This window comes from Fringilla coelebs, assembly GCF_963513975.1.
Source record: "Fringilla coelebs genome assembly, chromosome: 7".
Lineage (NCBI taxonomy): Eukaryota > Metazoa > Chordata > Aves > Passeriformes > Fringillidae > Fringilla > Fringilla coelebs.
In genome coordinates, this window is record NC_140035.1 from 25,388,170 (window position 1) to 25,406,142 (window position 17,973).

The following is a 17,973-nucleotide window of genomic DNA, read 5'->3' on the forward strand; positions in this document are numbered from 1 at the left end:
CAGAGTACAGTGATCAAAAGGCAGATACAGGCTGGTACAAGATAGCAGACAAAAGTGGAAAAGTGTTCATTTACTCCAGCTGAGGATTTTGTCACCAGGCTTGAACCAGACTGAAAATTAACCTACCTGTCCTACTTCTGGAGTCCCTTGAGCATCGTTAGGCTGCGATCTTGGATTAAGGCTCTTGAAAATTGCAGTTGCTGTCAACTGTTCCACATGAAGATTAGAGTTCACTGTTAATTTAGGATATTTCACTGTACTGATGCATTTGGATTGGATTGCTGTCTATTTGAAAAACCTGCCTGTTTCTATAGGAAAGTTGCCTTTGTAATACCAGATTTTGACATTTCATCCAAGGATCCAACCAGCAAGTAGCTGAAGGAGATGAGTCTGGGCACTGAGTTTTGCACCTGATCCATGGCACTGTAGCAGTTTTCTAACAGATTTGATTAAGCATCTGATTATCCAAGGACTGGATTATCCTAATCTACTTGTAGCTAAACTCTGGTTTGTTCTTCAAGACTGTATGGGATCACTGAGCAGAATGATGTGTTTTCTGGTAATGTTGAGTCCCAGCTTAGAGGAAACTTATATTTTTCTAAGATATGCTATGGGTTTGTCTGTATTAAAATGTCATTTGGCTGTGTTTACCAAGCTGTCCTGGTTGCAGTATCCCTGTGGCTGCTGCATACCATCCTGAAGACATTTGGAATTTTTGATCATACTTTAGGATAGGAAGTTGAGTAATTTCTCCAGAAATGTCTGCATTGATTAATAAGGGACATCACCAAGAAGAATTGGAATGAGCCTTTATTCTGTTTTGAAACCATATTTCTGCAGTCTGGTGCCATCTTATGTGTGTGCATGGCACATATGTGTGTGCATTACACTTCACATGGACTCTCTATTTATTGAGCTACTGAATGGTAACAGAGGAATGTTATTTGTACAGAGGTGAAGCAAATAGGTAAGAAAAATTTGTATTGATTTGCTGTTTAAATCATATTCAAAGTTGTTCCATGCAGCAATTCTATTGTTTTTTTCTAATTTGCTATTTAAACACATTGTACCAATGCAGAACTGAGTATTGAAAAGATCCTAAATACATGACTTGGTAATTATTAGTGTATTATCTTGAGAATACTGAAGGAAATGCTGCAGGAAAAACTAAACTTAGAGGTCTGGGGAGGTTCCCTTTTCCCTGGAGGATATTAAACGATAGTTGTACATTTGTTAAACATCTAAGATTGTAACGAGTTTTCAAAAAACGCAGATTTATGAAATGGTCTTTATTTAGGATATCTTTTATCCTTGTCAGTTTTCTATTTTAAATGCAACCTTTCCATTAAAATGACACATCATGACATGCCTACCAAGGGAGCTGGAAACCTCTTACAGATGCTGAAACAACTATAAAGTGTTCTGCAGTAAATTCTACAGACTAGGCCTTAAAGTTAATCAGTTATGGCTAAAGCAATATTTTGTTGAGTTTGGGATTTTTTTTAAGCAAGGCTGGGAGTGCAGTAGTGTAATCCAGTTGTGACTCATGTCTGTTAAAAACTCAGAAGACAGCCAGATGTTACTGGGTGTAAGTCTGTGTCTGCACGCTACAGAACAGTTTAGCAAAATCCTTTGCTGGAGCTCTTTAGAGGAAGACTCCCTTGCCATTAGGTCCATGAATTGGACTTGTTTTTCCTAAGGATTCATTTTGTGGTAGAAAGCCTTGAAAATACAAGTTTGCCCGGATCTGGCTCATGTTAGAAGAACACGGAATGTAGATGTGGAAAGTGAACTTTCCTTCCTAAAAGTTGCAGTGAGGATCTGGTTCACAGCATACTTGCACACAAAGCTTGAAAGGTTTCCTTTCAGTCAATTTTGAGTCATTTGTGAATAGAGGGGGGAAAAATTATTACCCAGATGGAAGAATTTTTCCCACTTTTGTTATTCTGATGTGGCAAGAGGCTTTTTGTTTTTCTAAAATAATCTGCATCTCCGTAATGAGCGCAAGTGAAGAAGTTTCAGTACAGAGGATAGTTTGAGGGGGAAAAAAAGAGCAAAAACTTGAAGCATATAAAATGAAGCTTAGTTGAAGTCCCAGTATCAGTGCAACTATGGATTCAGCTTTGAGGAATCGGTAATCAAATACTGCTATCAACTTTATAGGCATTCAAATGATCTTAAAAATCTCAGTAGGAAATATAAAGTCAGCCTTTGCTGAGGACTTTTCCTGAAAACCTCCGTAATCCTTTCAGATTCTACAGGGATTTTGAGTCTCAGCCATGTCATATGTCGGATAACTCTTTCTCTTGGTTAATAGTAGGTTTGACAAAATTCTGCATATTCCCATTTAAGAGTTGGATTTTTGAAATGAACTTTTCAAAACTGTTTGAAGACAAATATTATTGAACTCATAAACAAAGCAATTTCAAAAATATGCATGACTGTGTGAATGGCCTTTGTGTTTGTGTTTTAATAGAGATAGATTGATTACAGGTGTATGTCTACCTTCTTTATAGGTTATGTGCTGGCAACTTCAAGGAAAACATGCATTAATTTCTTAAACTGAGAAGTAACCTATGCACTTTCCTTTGAAATACAAATAGATCAACAGAAGAAAATAGATATTCATAAATTCTCCTGGAATTCGATCTATAAATCAAACCAAACGTAGATGAGGAGTGAAAGGTGCAATTCACTACTTCATTTGGTCTGCTTTATTTTAAAGTGCTGTAAGGAACAAATTGTTTTGCATTCCTATGCTAATAGGACACACTAATCACTGGGAAAGGTGATTCTGGTTTTGTTCAGGGCTTATGAATTAAGGGTTATTACTGGAAATGGCTCATTTACTCTGTAAGGGCCTGAGACAGAGAGTCTGAGTCCTCTGAAGCTTTTGTAAATACATGTTGCAGAATCTTCCCAGACTGAGATGTTTGCCTGTTTGTAGCTGGCTAATCCAGAAGTGCTTCCCTGATAAGGTTAATGCCCAGTTAATTGCTCCTAGCCTTGACACACAGTTTAATTGCTATTTGGCCCACATATGCTTGTTGCTTGCTCTGTGTAGAATTCTAGTGGATGTAGTGATGCAAACTACAGGCTGGTGGAGGGCAAACAAAATAAATACAGTATTTTATGTTCTTTTAATTCAGGGCCAAGTGGATTTGGATGAAGTGTTTATTTAGTTTGCTGGCTGCTTCAGATGCTGTGGCATATTGATTCCTTTTATTACTAGCAGCCATTTAACCTGACCTCTCTCAGATCCAGTATTTTAAAAGCCATAAATTTTAACTTTACTTATGAGCAAGGAGTGAAATGCTGTGAAAGCCTTTTTATTAGCAGAGCTTTGCCTTACTCCATGTTCATGTGTCACCCATGGCAACAATATTTAGAGCATCTTAAATTAGAGTGGCTGTTGGGCAGCTCGGTGGTGGTGGGGTTAGCAATAAAAAGAGCTCATAAATATCTCAGGCATGTAGGATTCGCTGATCAAAGTGTGGGCAGGTACCAAAGCGATGCCATGATTATCAAAAGGTATTCTTTTCCTGGTTATTTTGTTAAAAATCTTTCTTTTCTTAGTCTTAATGTTCACAGATAAGGAAGATTTTTTTTTAATTGCAAGTTAAATTGCTGATATTGAAATGTATTTTCCTTTGCTGCCTTGGCTTTTTTTTTTTTAACAATAATCAGCTTCCTTGTTTCATTAGCCTAAATTAATCGTCAAACAACACTTAAAACAATCTTTAACGTGGGGCTTATGTAAGTATTTATAAAAATGTGCCCAGGCCAAAAATTGATGCATAAAAAATGACATACTGCTTTTTGAATTATAAATAATCAGATTGTTTCAAATTTCTTTCTGCATTCATATGTAAAGAACTCAAAAAAGCTTTAGATTAGTGATGTAAACAGAAAGCTTAATATGAGCTCCTTGCATTCTTCTTATTTGTTACTTCTGATTTAAATCAGTAATTTTTTAAAATATTTCAGGCTTGATGACTAAGATTGAGTAATAATTCAGCAGTTTATTTCAAAGTAGGCTTACGACTTAACAAAATAGATCATAACCATGATTTGGCTTGCTTTCTTCTGTTCTGGTACTAAAGAAGTTTCCCCGTCTGTCCCACAGATCAAAAGGTAACGCTCTAGATGTTAGCCTCACACCATCAGAAGTGACTTTGTTTAAATATTAGTGCAGGGATTCTTTACTTCATGTTAAACTTTGGCCTGGGAACAAAAATGTTGGTTTAGTTTGAGAAGCATAATTTATATCAATTAGTCTCAGAAAGTGTCACATTTCCCAATCTTTTAAAGCTGGATTTAAATGTTTGACCTTTTTAGAGGGCAGGTGTGGAAGTAGAAATAAAGCAATCACAGGGTACTGGAATTTTTTTGCTACTACTCTGTTCCAGACTGATCAATTTACAAGGTGCCTGAAACCACTGGGGAATCCTGTTTGATAAAAACTGGACTTTTTCCTGTCTGCATTGCTTCTCCTATTGCAGTTTTCCTCTAGCAGGTTGTAACATCTATATCTCAAGTCAGTTTATACATAAATATCCTTGATGAGAAAGCTCCTGCTTTGTACAAGAGAGGTAGCTTGATTTATACTGGGACCTGTTTGGAGAGCAAGTGCTTCAGTTTGCACCAACTAGAGGGAGGGTACTAATCTGGAGAAAGAGGGATTCAGATGTCTAGGAAAACTGCACTGGATGCAGAGCTATACTGTGAACTGGAAGGTTATGTGAGAGGGTAGACTTCTGTAACCAGATGAAGAAAAATAATTATTTCAGCAGATAAGATCACAGGGTTTCCATGCAAAGGCAGGCTTGGCTGCATTTTGTCTGACATTTAGCAGTACCCTGGGAAGTGCACGTGCCCCTTCACTGAGACTTTTCTTGAACCTCTGCCTTTGCTTCTAGTTCTTAGCTTTAATAGTGTTGCACTGGGAAACTTGTTAGCATTTTTGAGATGTTTAATGCCATACATATACATATTCTTTTTAAAATAGTAGCACGTTTCATTGCAGCGCCGTTGTTTGTTGGTGATAAGACTGTAGAAAACAGCAACACCAACTCACATTTCCAAGATGACAATAGTGCATTTTCACTTTTTGCCTAATGGCTGCCTTATTGCAGGCATTTCCTTTTCAGCTGGCTAAGGCTCAACATACATTCTGGGCCCCAAATTGTGATCTGTCATTATTCATAGCTGAAATTGCAGTTTGTGCAAATGCAGGCTAAATTGCAATCATTATATGTAGTAAAATAGATTGAAATATCTGTAAATCTGAAGACTGTAGCTGTCTCTTACAATCAGAGAACATGTTAAATTCTCCTATGCTTTGATTTCTCTTTATTAGATTTTGTTTTTCTGTCAGTTGCGGGGTTGTTCTGTGTTCAGTATTTCTGCTTACTATCTGGAATGCTTAGATTGAGGTATTAAATGAGCAAAACTATATATCTTGTCTTTAATATGTAAGTGCAAGATAGTGATTCTTCTCTTGCTTTTCATCAAACCCTTAATCTTTTCTGTGTCACCTGTATAAATTAGTGTTGAAGAAAAAGCTACCATGTGATCTAAGACTTTTCTACAGAAATGTTATATTAAAGCTCTTCATTTGAAAATCACAAGCTAAAAGATGTAATGACTTTCAGATTCCTCCTTCCTAAATCATTCTCTGCATTGAATTGGTGGATGATTGAAGGAGTATCTGAATATAAAAATATAAGTGAGAGGAAAAAATCCTTTGTAGTTATGCATACTGTGAATCCTACCAGAAATAAATGAAACTACATTAAACAAATGGTTAAGAAAGAATGGAACATGAAGTGATTTAAGTCACCATATGATGTTGCAATCTTGTAGAGTGAGGAGTGGGTCCGTTCTATTGGGGTAGGCCTGAGTTCAGTGAACACCGTGAATGCTACTGGAGGTGTGTGTCCAGAGCAGAGCAGGCACTGAGCTGGACCTGCTTCCTTCACAGCTGTTGGCATATCTCTCTCTGAGTGCTACCACTGAAGAAGACCCCAGACCATCAGTGCTTCATGCTCAAACAGTTGTTTGCCTGCTGAAGTAGTCCCATGTTCTCTCCAGCATGCTGGTATCTACAGGGTAGAACACTCATTGTTTTCCTAACTATTTTCTGTTCCCTAGGACCACATGAACCTCCACTATGTGCAATGTGATAGGAACCAGCACTCTGTGTGTTTAGGGAACTGGCAAGAACAGAATCAAATTATTTATCATTTGTTACAACTTTTTGTTTATTGTATTTTCTCAGTCTCAGTGATGCTTTTCCTTTATAGTTTTTTTTTTTATCTCACTGTGTCTTTCAAAATGTAAATAGTAAGTTAGTCTAGCTCACATAAGTATGCTCCTCTAAGTATTCTCCTTTAGGCATATTCCTGTAGTTTTGGTTTTCAAGAAGAAGCATTATGTAGAAAATAAAGTTAATGATAAATATATAAAATGTTTCCTCTTTAGGGTGTCTTGGGAGTTGTATTTCATATAGAGTGACAGTGATTCATGGCTTCTCTTCATTTTGATTCCCTCTCTACGTGCCTTTGGGGTGGCTTGCATTGCCCACAATGCTGTGTCATTTGTTTCCCTTTGATTTTCATGACTGACAGCTTGCTTTTGGCATATTTCCTTCAGCTAGGCTATAAAAAAAAGAAAAGAATGTGCAGATGTGGGAAAAAGATAATATTGGAAAGACCTGACTAATAATAATAGGAATAAAAGAACAGAAAGCAGGTTTACTTTTACCGGTACATTAAGAATTAAAAAATCTGTGTTAGCCATGTTGGCATTGAGCAGAAAATTAAACTATGTGTGACACCATCTTTCAGTTAAAGGATGATCAGTTACAGATAACATCTAAGAACCAGCAATTTGATTTCAGCCAGTCTAGGCAGGTAGTGATGTCAGCTGTTGTTTTTCTCTTATAAATTCAGGAGAGATATATAAGGTAATTCACCATTTATAAAAACAATAAAGTGGATGCTTCAGTTGGCTCTTTATCATTGTGCTACAAGAAGCAGTAAAAGAAGAGCTCAAGAATTTAAAATCCATAAAAAGAAACATTTTAACACAGTGAGCAGCTGAGTTTCTTATTGTCAAATTATGTTTTTGTATTAAAAATCCAGGTAAGGCTAGATATAGACACACACCATGTGTCCCCAGAAATGCTTGTTAATAACTTGTAAAAGATAAGAGACGGTTTTTGTTGTTTATTTGTTGGTTGGGGGTTTTTACCCATGAGATAAATAAAAACATTTTCAGGCTTACAGCAGTTCTAAAGGTCTTCAGAAATGAAAAAGTTACCGGTGTGGGCAGGTGAAGGCAATTTTCTAATTTGGGATGAAGTCGTTGTCCATTATGGAGTTTTGTGCATTTTTCTGGAAAGCATCCAGTAATAGATGCTGGCTTAGAAAGCAAGGGGCCAGGTCTCCCTGCTTAGGGAAGCTTTTTACCTCCTGTATCTTTAGCTGTGCTCTAAGATGTGATTAGTGCAGCTCTATAATGAAAGGGGGCAAAAAGGAATAAAAGCTAAATTGTAAAAAAATACAAAGTTCTCACTGTTGTTCGTGACATTTCATACCAAATTATTACAGTCTTAGAATGGGTCAACTGAATGCTCAATACCAGTCTGTGAGTGAGGGTTCTCACTAAGTTTTTGAACAAACAAGAACACCTCATTGTGCTCTGGTGTCTAAGGGCTGAGTCCCAGTGTGTGTGGGGAGCTGAGCACACAGCTTGCTGTCTCTTACATGTGTCATGTGAGTGCCTCACTCCAAACCTCAGGTGTTGGTTGGATTTTCTTAGGAGTGGCCTTCATCCATTGCAGTCTTCCAGTCTGAGGAACTGGCTCAGCTTTATATAAAACAGGCTGTAACCAGCATTTAACTTGAGACTTTTTTTTTTCAGGTAATGGAGCTTAGAGCAGTAATTGAGTGGAGTACAGCTTGCACAGGGATGTGTTTGTGAGCACTTCTGTACTTTTCTGGCCAGCCAGGCAGCTGTCTGCAGTCAACATTGGCTGCTGGACCTTCTGAAAGCCATGGGCCCACATGGCCCTGCTGTAGGCAGGGACGTGCCCAGCCCTTCTGCTGTCACCTTGAAGCCATTCCCAGGGGCTGCTCCTCCCAGGAGGCTCAGAGCAGAGTGCTGGGGACCTGCAGGGACCCCAGAACACAACCCCAGCCCTTCGGTTTGCAGCCCAGCCCGGCTGCCTGCTGGGTTGCCTGGGGCCAGCAGCCCTGCCAGTGTATTGCTGTGCCCTGTGTCCTGCCAAACAGCCCACCAATGCTGGCTGGTGACTGAAACTGGAGAGAGCTTCCTCTCTGCTGATCAGTGCCTTTCACTTGGCCTTTTTCTTCACTGTTATTTTTCCCTTGGTTTTTCTCCTTCTCAGCCTGTGATAGGCACCACAGTGCTTCCTACTGATGCACAAGATTTTAGTGATTTTTAGCACCTTTATGTTCTATGCAGCTCATTCCTCTAACTCTGCTTTAGAACTTGGTAATTTGTCAATAATGGTAGTCTTCAGACTAGTGAACAGAAGAAGGTTGCACTGTGATGGAGCAGCCAGGGTTCCCTTAAACCTGTTTGTCTCCACACACACCCCCAATCCCCTACTTGTTTTCAGCTACATATCAGTCTGCAGGTAAAGAAAGTGTAAATTGCTTTATGTAGGCACTACTGACAAGTCTCTATTTGGTGCCAATTCTTGGCTTTTTTACTTCTAAGAATTCACTGAACATGCTGTTCAGAATTACTTGTACTCTAAGATTGCTGAAATCACAACAAATCATACTAACCTATCTGTCTTTTCTGTGACCCTTGAATCCCTTCAGGCATTACAGTATGGACATGGAGGTGAAGGGCTTCTCTTATGTTCTGCTGTTGCTTTTGTTAGTACTACTTAAAAGTTGAAAGCAAAAGCACTTGAGTTCTCCAAGACAGAAGGCATATTGCTAGGCACAGTCTCTTACTCAGTGTTTCTAAGATACATTTACTGTTCTGCCATACAAAAACTAAGTAGATGCTACAAAGGCTTTTAAATTAAGCTGCGAATTTCTTCATTGATTGGAGTGCATCTATTCATTAAATTTTGTTCTTTACCTATTCCACTATCATTTTATTAATACTAATTAACACAAATGCTGCCACAAAATAAAGCCTTTCTAAGGTCATATAGTCAAGCATCTAAAGAGAGCAAAGGCTTGGGACACTCAGTATTTCCTCTGTTTTTCTGTGAAGTGCTTTCTTAAGCCTGTAATCAGGGAATGAGGCAGTGACAGCATTTATGTTAACCTGTGCTTTGCTTGTTTTGTGAAAAAGCTGCTGTGCATGTTGGTATCATAGCACTAGTTTCAGCTTGAAGAAGAAGGTTGGGTAAAACTTAGAGAGAACTAATAATGTATCTTCTCTCATTAGAAATGTGTTTCAAAATATCAACCATTCATACAACCTATCTCCTTCTGAAAAGCAAAACACTTGTTGTGTAGCAGTGTTTTTGTGAGTCTAAAGATAACGCTCTCCTTGAGACTGTTAGCACTGTCCAGTTGGATATCACTGGCAAAGGTGGAGGAAGCAGCCCCATTCTCATCACTGGTGTGGGCTTTACAGTGGCACAGAGCGAGCCAGCTATCGCCCATCACTTTGTCAGGTCTGTAAATTATGTGCCGTTCCCTCCAAGTCTGAATGGGGATATCTGCTGAACTAGGTTTAACTTGATGTTATTTTTAGAACAAATTACATTGATTGCATACTATTTCAAAGGCCCCAAGTAATAAAGTACACAATTAAATGTATCTGACTAGTTTAATTTCTCTGTGTGGTTTTTTGGTATAAAAACTTAACCATTTGTTTTCCAGACTCTTCTGGCAAAGATTATGGTCCTACTCTGGGATTAAAGAAGTCCAGTTCTCTTGAGAGTCTTCAGACTGCTGTGGCTGAAGTAAGGAAGAATGAACTCCCTTTTCACAGACCCAGGCCTCACGTGGTGCGGGGTCGGGGATGCAATGAGAGCTTCCGAGCTGCCATTGACAAGTCTTACGATGGACCTGAGGATGGAGAAGAGGGTATGTTGTGCTGATGGCACTGACTGAGGGAGCACCTTCACTTAGCACTGCTGCGGGCCAGCTCGATAGAGCACCATGAGCCAGTGATTTAGTCCCATTGAAGCTGATCACATTTTAAAAGCTGTTCACATCTTCCACTGAATTGAGCTGTCTTTGCAGTACCCCATCCAACCTTGACTGGGTTTAGTGTAAAGTCTTTCACTGATCTCCTTTGGGGCAGGAGTGGGTTGGAGGATTTAGAACTCAATCCTTAAATAATTATGTTTTTCAACTTCAAGAAGCAGCTGCTTTCTTCAGATTACATTAAAAATTATCTCTCTTGTTTTACAATTCCCCCTTTTCCAGCCAGGAAATTTGTTTCATGTTGTAGATAAGGCAGTGTATTGATAGCACCCTGCTGCTCATTCTGTCACTATGGGTTTTACAGACCCCAGTCTGGAAATACATCTCCTTTAGTATGGGGCGTAAAACGGTGCTTGGATCCTGAGCCTCCCCAGCAGAAAGAATGCAGCTCTTCTCCAGCCAGACAGTGCATTTTATCCATTTCTTGTTCAGCCACTAAAATAGAAAGATTCCAGGGAGTGAATGAAGTCATTTTGTTACATAGTTGGTTTTGCCAGTCACCAGAATCTTTTGTTGAAGTAAGCTCTGTGTTTGAAACCCAGCACATGGTTAACAAGCTAGATTTCAAAGAGAACAAGTACTTTGCTGTATCAGGATTTTTATATCAGGAACAATAATTATAAAACAATTCATTAAAATAATTCTGCATTTAATTTACAATACAAACCTGTTTGAATCCCCTAGATCTGCTTAGTCTGCTTTTAAAATTATTCAATTAAATGAGTAAGTGTTGTGAGTCATTTGAGTTCTTTGTAGACACTCTTGCTGTATTTCACATGTTTGCATTTCAGTGGCCCATAGCCATCCTCACTGCTTCTTTTTCATTCTGTGCAGATGGTGGCTCTGATAAGAGCTCTCACTGTGGTCAAGAAGCTCAAAATGTGGAGTCTGCCCCTCCAGGGAACCCTGAAATAGAAGATGCAGAAATCAAAGCAAAAAAAGACAAAAAAAGTAGGGAGAAAGAGAAGAAAAGGGGCAAATCTAAAATCAAAGAGAAGAAAAAGAAGGAAGAAAATGAGGATCCAGAAAAGAAAAAGAAGAAAGGCTTTGGTGTCATGTTGAGGTATGGCATTTTACCAAGCAAAACAGCCACCCATTCTCATTATAAGATAGGAAACAACCAATGCTCTCATAAAGTAGTGGAAAAATTATCTCACTTGGACTCAAATAATGTTTATGTTATTGAAAAAGAAAGCAGTTTATACTTTTACACCAAACTTGTAACTGTGGCAGAAGACATTTGGCAGACAAAATGTCTTTTTGTGCCTTTGAAATGCATTCCCATATGTCAGAAAAGATTCAAGGTTTTAGGCTTAAAGCAGGCATGTATCGGTGGGGAAGGATTTGTGGGGAATATTTCTGAGTAATACAAATCCTGCTCCCACACTTAGACCTTTGCCTTCCCTTTCTTATCTGCTCCCTTCACAAGCTGCAGGGAGAGCAGAATTCCTTGTGCTATTGCAAAAGGTCTACTAACATTTGCAGTTGCTGAAAGCCACTACCAATGATAAAATCTTTGCTTCATGGCTTCAGGTATTGCCTGCAGTGAACAAAAGTTCAGTGTCCTACCTTCCCAGCATGCAAGTGTTTGGATTTCTGCTGTGGCTGTTTGTTCTGTGGCTCTGTAAACTCTGAGTCATCAGAGTTCTTCAGGCTGTTTCCTTGCTCCTGCTGGAACCTTTGGTGCTGCAGGTGCTGGTTGCTGACACCCTTCTCTCTGGTACCTGTTGACTCTGTAGAGTACTGAAGTGTTGAAGTAGCTCTTTGCATTCAGTACAGAGTATGTGATGAAAATTTTTTGGTCACGTGGAGGAAATTAAACCAAAGGACCATGTGGTTACTTACAGCACTGAATACTTAACATTGGCTTTAGGATGCTGTTGGTGTTTCTTGTCATGCTGTATTGTAGACAGTACTCATATATACAAAAACCACAATCATTGCTTAGACAAAAATGCATTTAAATAGTCATCTAAAAAGTGCAGCTGCAAGATCATTCACTGATCATGGTCTTCATTAGGACGTATAATGTATGAACATAGGACTTCTGTCACTATGTTCTCTAGAGTAAAATTACTTGTGTTATATTAACATGGAAGGTTTTAGCTGGCTTTCTTCCATGTATCAGCAATTGTTCTATCAACTTTTGAGCACATTGTAGACACTGTCAAAAATATACAGGCATGCCTGTGTGCCAGATGTGCATGGTTTCAACAGTTGCTAGGGTTCATAAGATGTGCCTGGCTATACCAGTCTGCTTTCAAATGGGCTCTTCAGGAACAGAGGAGGTGTGTACACACACATGTGCATTGCACGTGCATTTGTGTTCATACTGTTTAAAGAAATGGGACTTAACATGGAAAGGTAGTGAAAAACTGAATAATTAGGAAGGTGACTTCAAAAACTCTCTTGTGTGTCTTAAGCTTTATATCTCTTTTCATTCTTCTTTATAGCTCTTTGGCATGAGTAGGAAAGAGGAGGGGAGTGGCACAGAGGTCTGGACAAAAGGATAAGTACTGCTTAATGTATCAAAGATACAAAGCAGATTCTGAGTTTGAATTGTAAAGTCTTACAGGGGTATTATAGCTGAGCCAGAAAGAACATGGGATGACATTAGAATCCAAAACAAGCTATTGTAAGTGACAGAAATTCTGATAATGGTCAATATGCAAAGCTGGGAACAACAGTTTACCATTTATTGTGATGCCCTCTTTTCAGAATATATTCCACACTTTGGTAGTACACGAGGTTTATACATCTGCTCTTTCCATAACCTTGTCTTTGGTTTAGATTGATAGTCTGCCCAGCTGACAGTGTTAATAATATTTATCTGTATGGCAGCACAGAATGGGAATTTCTATCCCACACCACTGAAAATCTCTTCAAAACAACAGAGATGGAAGCATCATGTTGTAATAAAGAGAGGAGAAGTAGGTAAAAAATAACAGTTCAGCTGGGAGGTTTCTAGAGGTTCTGTGTCCTTGTTGGTATTTCTTTCCAGAATTTATAAAACTTGAAAACAAATTCCTTCCTGAAAAGGTGAGAGTATTAGGGAATACTAGCCATGATAGAAGCAAAAGAAGGCTGAAGACCTGTAAAGTAGAGCTTGAACAAGAGCAACCAGTGTGCATTTATGAAATAATTGGGGACCATATGTCCTGGGCAAGATGAGCAAATCCAGGCTGGTATTTTTTCAGATGGAAACTGGCACATATGACTTGAAAAACAAAACCAATTGATCTGAATGTTTTTAAAATAAATAATAGGGAACTAATAGTGGAATTTAGAGCAGATCAAATACCAAATAAATATTAGACTCAAGAGGTATTTTTTAAAACTGGAGTCTTTTACTGATGTGTAGGGTGAACATTAGGAGGGATGGGGAGGAGGTTTGAATGTGATAAGTATTTTAGCAACACGCATGGAAAGAAACATCCAGATTTTTTTTATGACATTGTGGGAATGAAACTGGCATGTTTTTTTGGTGGAACATCTGTGGAAGGAAAGAGAGAAGTTTAAGATGACGAAAGTTGTGAGCTTCTGCAGCAGGCAAGGTAGCTACTAATTCTTGGTATCTTAAGAGAAAGAAGTAGGGAGAAGTATTTAGAAACTGAGATGAGCCCAGTTTTGGACATGATGAATTTAAATTGGAAAGGGGACCTGCCACATAGGGGGCTTTGGAAATGTGAACACTGTAGTGGAGCAGAAAGCTTGGTGGAGGAGGAAATATGTGGTGTGCATTTTATAGGTACGGTGGTGGTTGTGCTGTGATCCCCCATATATGATACCACCAAAAGGAGGAACAGAACCCTTGTTAGACTCACAGGAGAGATAAAGCCAGGGGAAAAAAGTTATGAGAGCAAGTGGCAGGGGTGAGAGGAGGAAATATATTCCTGGGACCAGGCAATGTCATGATTTTTTTTAACTGGTCTGGTGATTGCAGCCATGTGACGAATCCTACTGGGAGCTGGAACCCCCACTTTGGTATGTTCATGCTGTTTGTAGTTCCTGGGCAGCTTTGTTTGGAGCTATTTCAGCTTTGCCTGCATGGTTCTGCTGTGCTGTGGGATGCATCCAAACAGAAAAACAGACTTGCTGAACCCATGTCAAAATTGGCTTGAGATAAGTAGGAACTGAGCATCTGTGGTGAAAGCTCCAGGACCAGAAGGACAATGAAAAAGAGAAATCTTGCCAGAAAGCTCAGTGCTAATTAAGACACATGCATTTTCTGATGAATGACATGGGGTCAGGTGTAAAGGACAAAAGAAAGTAGAATGTGAGGCTAAAACAGCTGCTGGAAATGTCCTACTTGTCTTCGGTGGGATTTTTGTGCTATGCTTGCTGGGTCACACATACAGCTGTAAGAAGCTTTACCTTGATAGTGGCCATGGGAATTGGCTGGCTTCTCCTTTATAATCAATAACAAAGCATTTCAAGTTATTAAAACCAAATCCAAGTACTCGGCTGTAGTACAAGAATTGTTGAGCTTTAGTCTTTTGCATCTGAGATTTTTGAACATATTGGAATTGCTACTGCATTGGATTTTGCCTTTTTTTTTTTTTTAATTTAACAACAGAAAATAGCAAAGCTGTTAGCAGTTGCTAACAGATTTCACTTAGTGCCTCATCTGTTGCTCAGCTGCTATTTACTTGTAGTTCCTGGTCTTTTTTTACACATACAAAAAGAAGAATGATTGCTTTCCTGCTAAGCTTTTGCTTGATTGAAGCTTTATTTAGGTGACTGTGATTCAGGGAGACCATCAAGAAATCATGCTTTTATTTTTGTAATCATTGTTTTTTTTTGAAGACCTGTTTTTTCGCTCAGTATTAACTGAAACTCTTGGCTGCAGCATAATAATGACTGTAGCATTTGGGCAAAGTAGGTTAATGTACTGGAGGCTTGAAATGCTGATGACACTGGTTAAAGTCTCTATAATCCAAAGTTCTGTTTCACGGTGGTGCTGACTGCACAGTGCTTGGTTTCCTTGGTTGGTTCTGATGCATATATTGCCTGCCTTAGTTCTGAAGGTGTGTATGTGCGGTCCAAAGAACAACAGAAGTTGAGTCTTAACTGGTTTTGTGTAACATTGGCCAAGGGGCATTTTACATATTTTACTTTTTGATGTTTTCTGGCACATCATGCTGTCACTGTTCACTAATAACCCACCACTAGACAACAGACTGAACAGTAAATTGATACTGTGTATCAAGAAAACAATAATATTAAATACTTTCAATTGTGACTAAATGTATGCTTCAGTCTCGGGGACAGGCTAGTGTCTAGCACTTACACTGAATCTTTTTCAGAACAGAAATAATACTGAGTTCTGTGCAAGGGAAGAGCAGCAAGATTGCACAATGCCACATTTAATTCTTGGCTCATCCCTTTTCTCACATTGAGCTGGCTGATTCTTTCCGGGCACCGTGAGTCTTAGAAGACTGCTGGACATCAAATGAGCTTCCCTGTACTTCTTTTTGAAGATGTTCAGTGTTTTCAGGAGAAACACTGTAGTGAAACAGCATATTTGTGGCTTTGAAAAAAGCTACTGTGTAGTGTCATTGCTTAGAACTGTCAAAAGTTCTGTGAGGAGGGCTCTGTAGGCTGTTTGGGAGGGTTAATTAACCCATTCCTGCAGGATGTTTGAAATCCCTGATGCTGAACACTAATGCAAAATGTATTGCCACTTAGGACCAAGGATGCAAAGCTCATCTAACCGAGAGGTTAATAAAATAAATTTAAAAAATATTCCTCAGTTTGCTAGGCGATGAACTCCAGATTTTAAATTTGTAGTCTTATCTTTATTGAATTGCCATGCTTTTGAAAACTAGCAAAATACTATCTTCTGACAAAGGTAGGCTTTGTGTTTCTAAATTAAGTTGGCAGAAGACTGAACCTTTAAATCACCAGGGAAATGTGACCCCTGTAATTCTGTATCCTAATCCCGTAGCAGTTGTTACAGTGCTGGAGTATAATAAACATAAGTCTATGGCTCTCTCTACCTTTTCCAGATAGTGATTGTAAAAATTCTGGGCAGCCCTTCCAGTTTTATGGATATGAAGGTAAGATAGCTAATGGAATGCAGCCACACCAATGGCATTTTAATAGGTAGCTCCCCCAGGCAGAGACCAGGAGGCTGAAGTCATAATTTTTTTGTGTGGCATAAAAATCTAAGAGCAAGTATGTAATTGGTGACTAGGAGTAAAGAGTTGTGCTGAAGTGGAGTGCAGTAGGAGAGTGCTCTCTCATTCAGTCTTCAATCCTAGGCTGGACTCAGGAAGAAAATACAACCAACCTTCTTCATATAAAGCAGTGCTTGTCAACTTGAATGTTTCACTATTAAATGTTTTTAAAATTAGTGTAGGTGAGAAAATGTCTCTCTCGCAGCAGCATTGCACTTCAACCATGACTTGCATATTTGTGCACATGTACGTATAACTGCAAGCCCAGGAAGCAGGAATATATATGTGTGTATTAGTTAGATTTGCCTTTTTCTCTTCAGAAAGAGTGCAATTTCCCACATAATAGTTCATCTTAAATTATTTACCTTCCATTTCACAATATGAGCCATGAATATTTTATTTTTTGTCCCTTTAATTTGCCAATTTTCCTTTGAGCTAAGTGCCTTAGTGATTTTAATTTTTCATTCTAGTTGGAAGACAGAAATGACCCTTTTTTCATTACTACTATTATAGGCCTTGTGCTCCGAATGATACTTTTTACAACCAGCACTGTTGAGCCTGTAATGGTATTGCAGAGTAGATAGCATAATATACAGATATTGACTTCCATTAAGTTTGGCACTATGATAACTTATGGAGAGATTTTTTTTTTTCTACTCTGTTGCCCTTAGAAGTTGAGTGTTGTAGAAGAAAAGGTAGCAGTAGATAAAGAAGGAGCAAATAATAAAGATGTGACTTGTTGGAGAGAGGTGATGTATATTACTTTTTAATGTATTTATCTGTGTATGATGCTGGAAATCAATATGGACATTGATAGATAAAAACCCCCACAACTAGATTAAATTATGTTTTAAATAGGCTAAAGTTATTTTAGATTTTTTTGTTCTCAGTTGCAAAATTATCTGAGATGGATGATGTGTATTTGAAAGACAGCATTAGTTAATGAGGCAGATGAGTTATTTAGAGGCCTTGATTTCCTTTGCACAATAAAATTTTCATTTAGGTAAATTGGTAAATAAAACTCCACTTTCCTTTAAAGAGCATAAGAACATGAGAGAGAGGATATAGCTAGTCAATTGAATCTATCTCAAAATTGTCAAGTATTTTAAACTAAAAGACCAAACAAACATTTCATTTTACATGTAAGACTTTTTCTTTTCCTCCACCATATTAATTCCTCCTTGGCTGCATTCATAGTCAGACTAAAGCAGAGAAAATAAGGGGGTTTTGTACTAAAGATGATCATGCAGACTGCCTACTAAAGGCTGATTTGTTTAATTAAGCATCTGTTCTCCCCTTAATATGCATGCATAAATCTCATTAACGTTAGATGTATGCAAGTGCAGTGAAGAATAGACCCCTCACTCTCATTACTGAACTTGGATAACAAGATTTATATTTACTTAACAGATCAGAGCAGAAAGTTCCCTCTGACTATTTAAAAGGACTCAAAATTGCAAACTGTTTGCAAGGAGCATGCTTTTTGTGAAAAACTTGCATGTTCACTTCAAGTTGAAATATCATTATTCAAGTCATTACTAAGCAAAAGGAAAAAAAAAGGCAGCATGCTTTGTCTGTGAGGATTA

At 38.4% G+C, this 17,973-nt stretch overlaps 1 protein-coding gene across 3 annotated transcripts in view; it reads left to right on the forward strand.

Moving 5' to 3' along the window:
- The window catches only part of PARD3B (par-3 family cell polarity regulator beta), a 383,490-nt gene that overhangs the window by 238,450 nt on the left and 127,067 nt on the right, over positions 1–17,973 (forward strand). For all 3 annotated transcript variants that reach the window (XM_084209781.1, XM_084209782.1, XM_084209783.1), the window contains 2 exons: positions 9,879–10,085; positions 11,043–11,271. In XM_084209781.1, the coding sequence (XP_084065907.1) occupies positions 9,879–10,085; positions 11,043–11,271 (436 nt within the window). The remainder of the gene's footprint in view (positions 1–9,878; positions 10,086–11,042; positions 11,272–17,973) is intronic.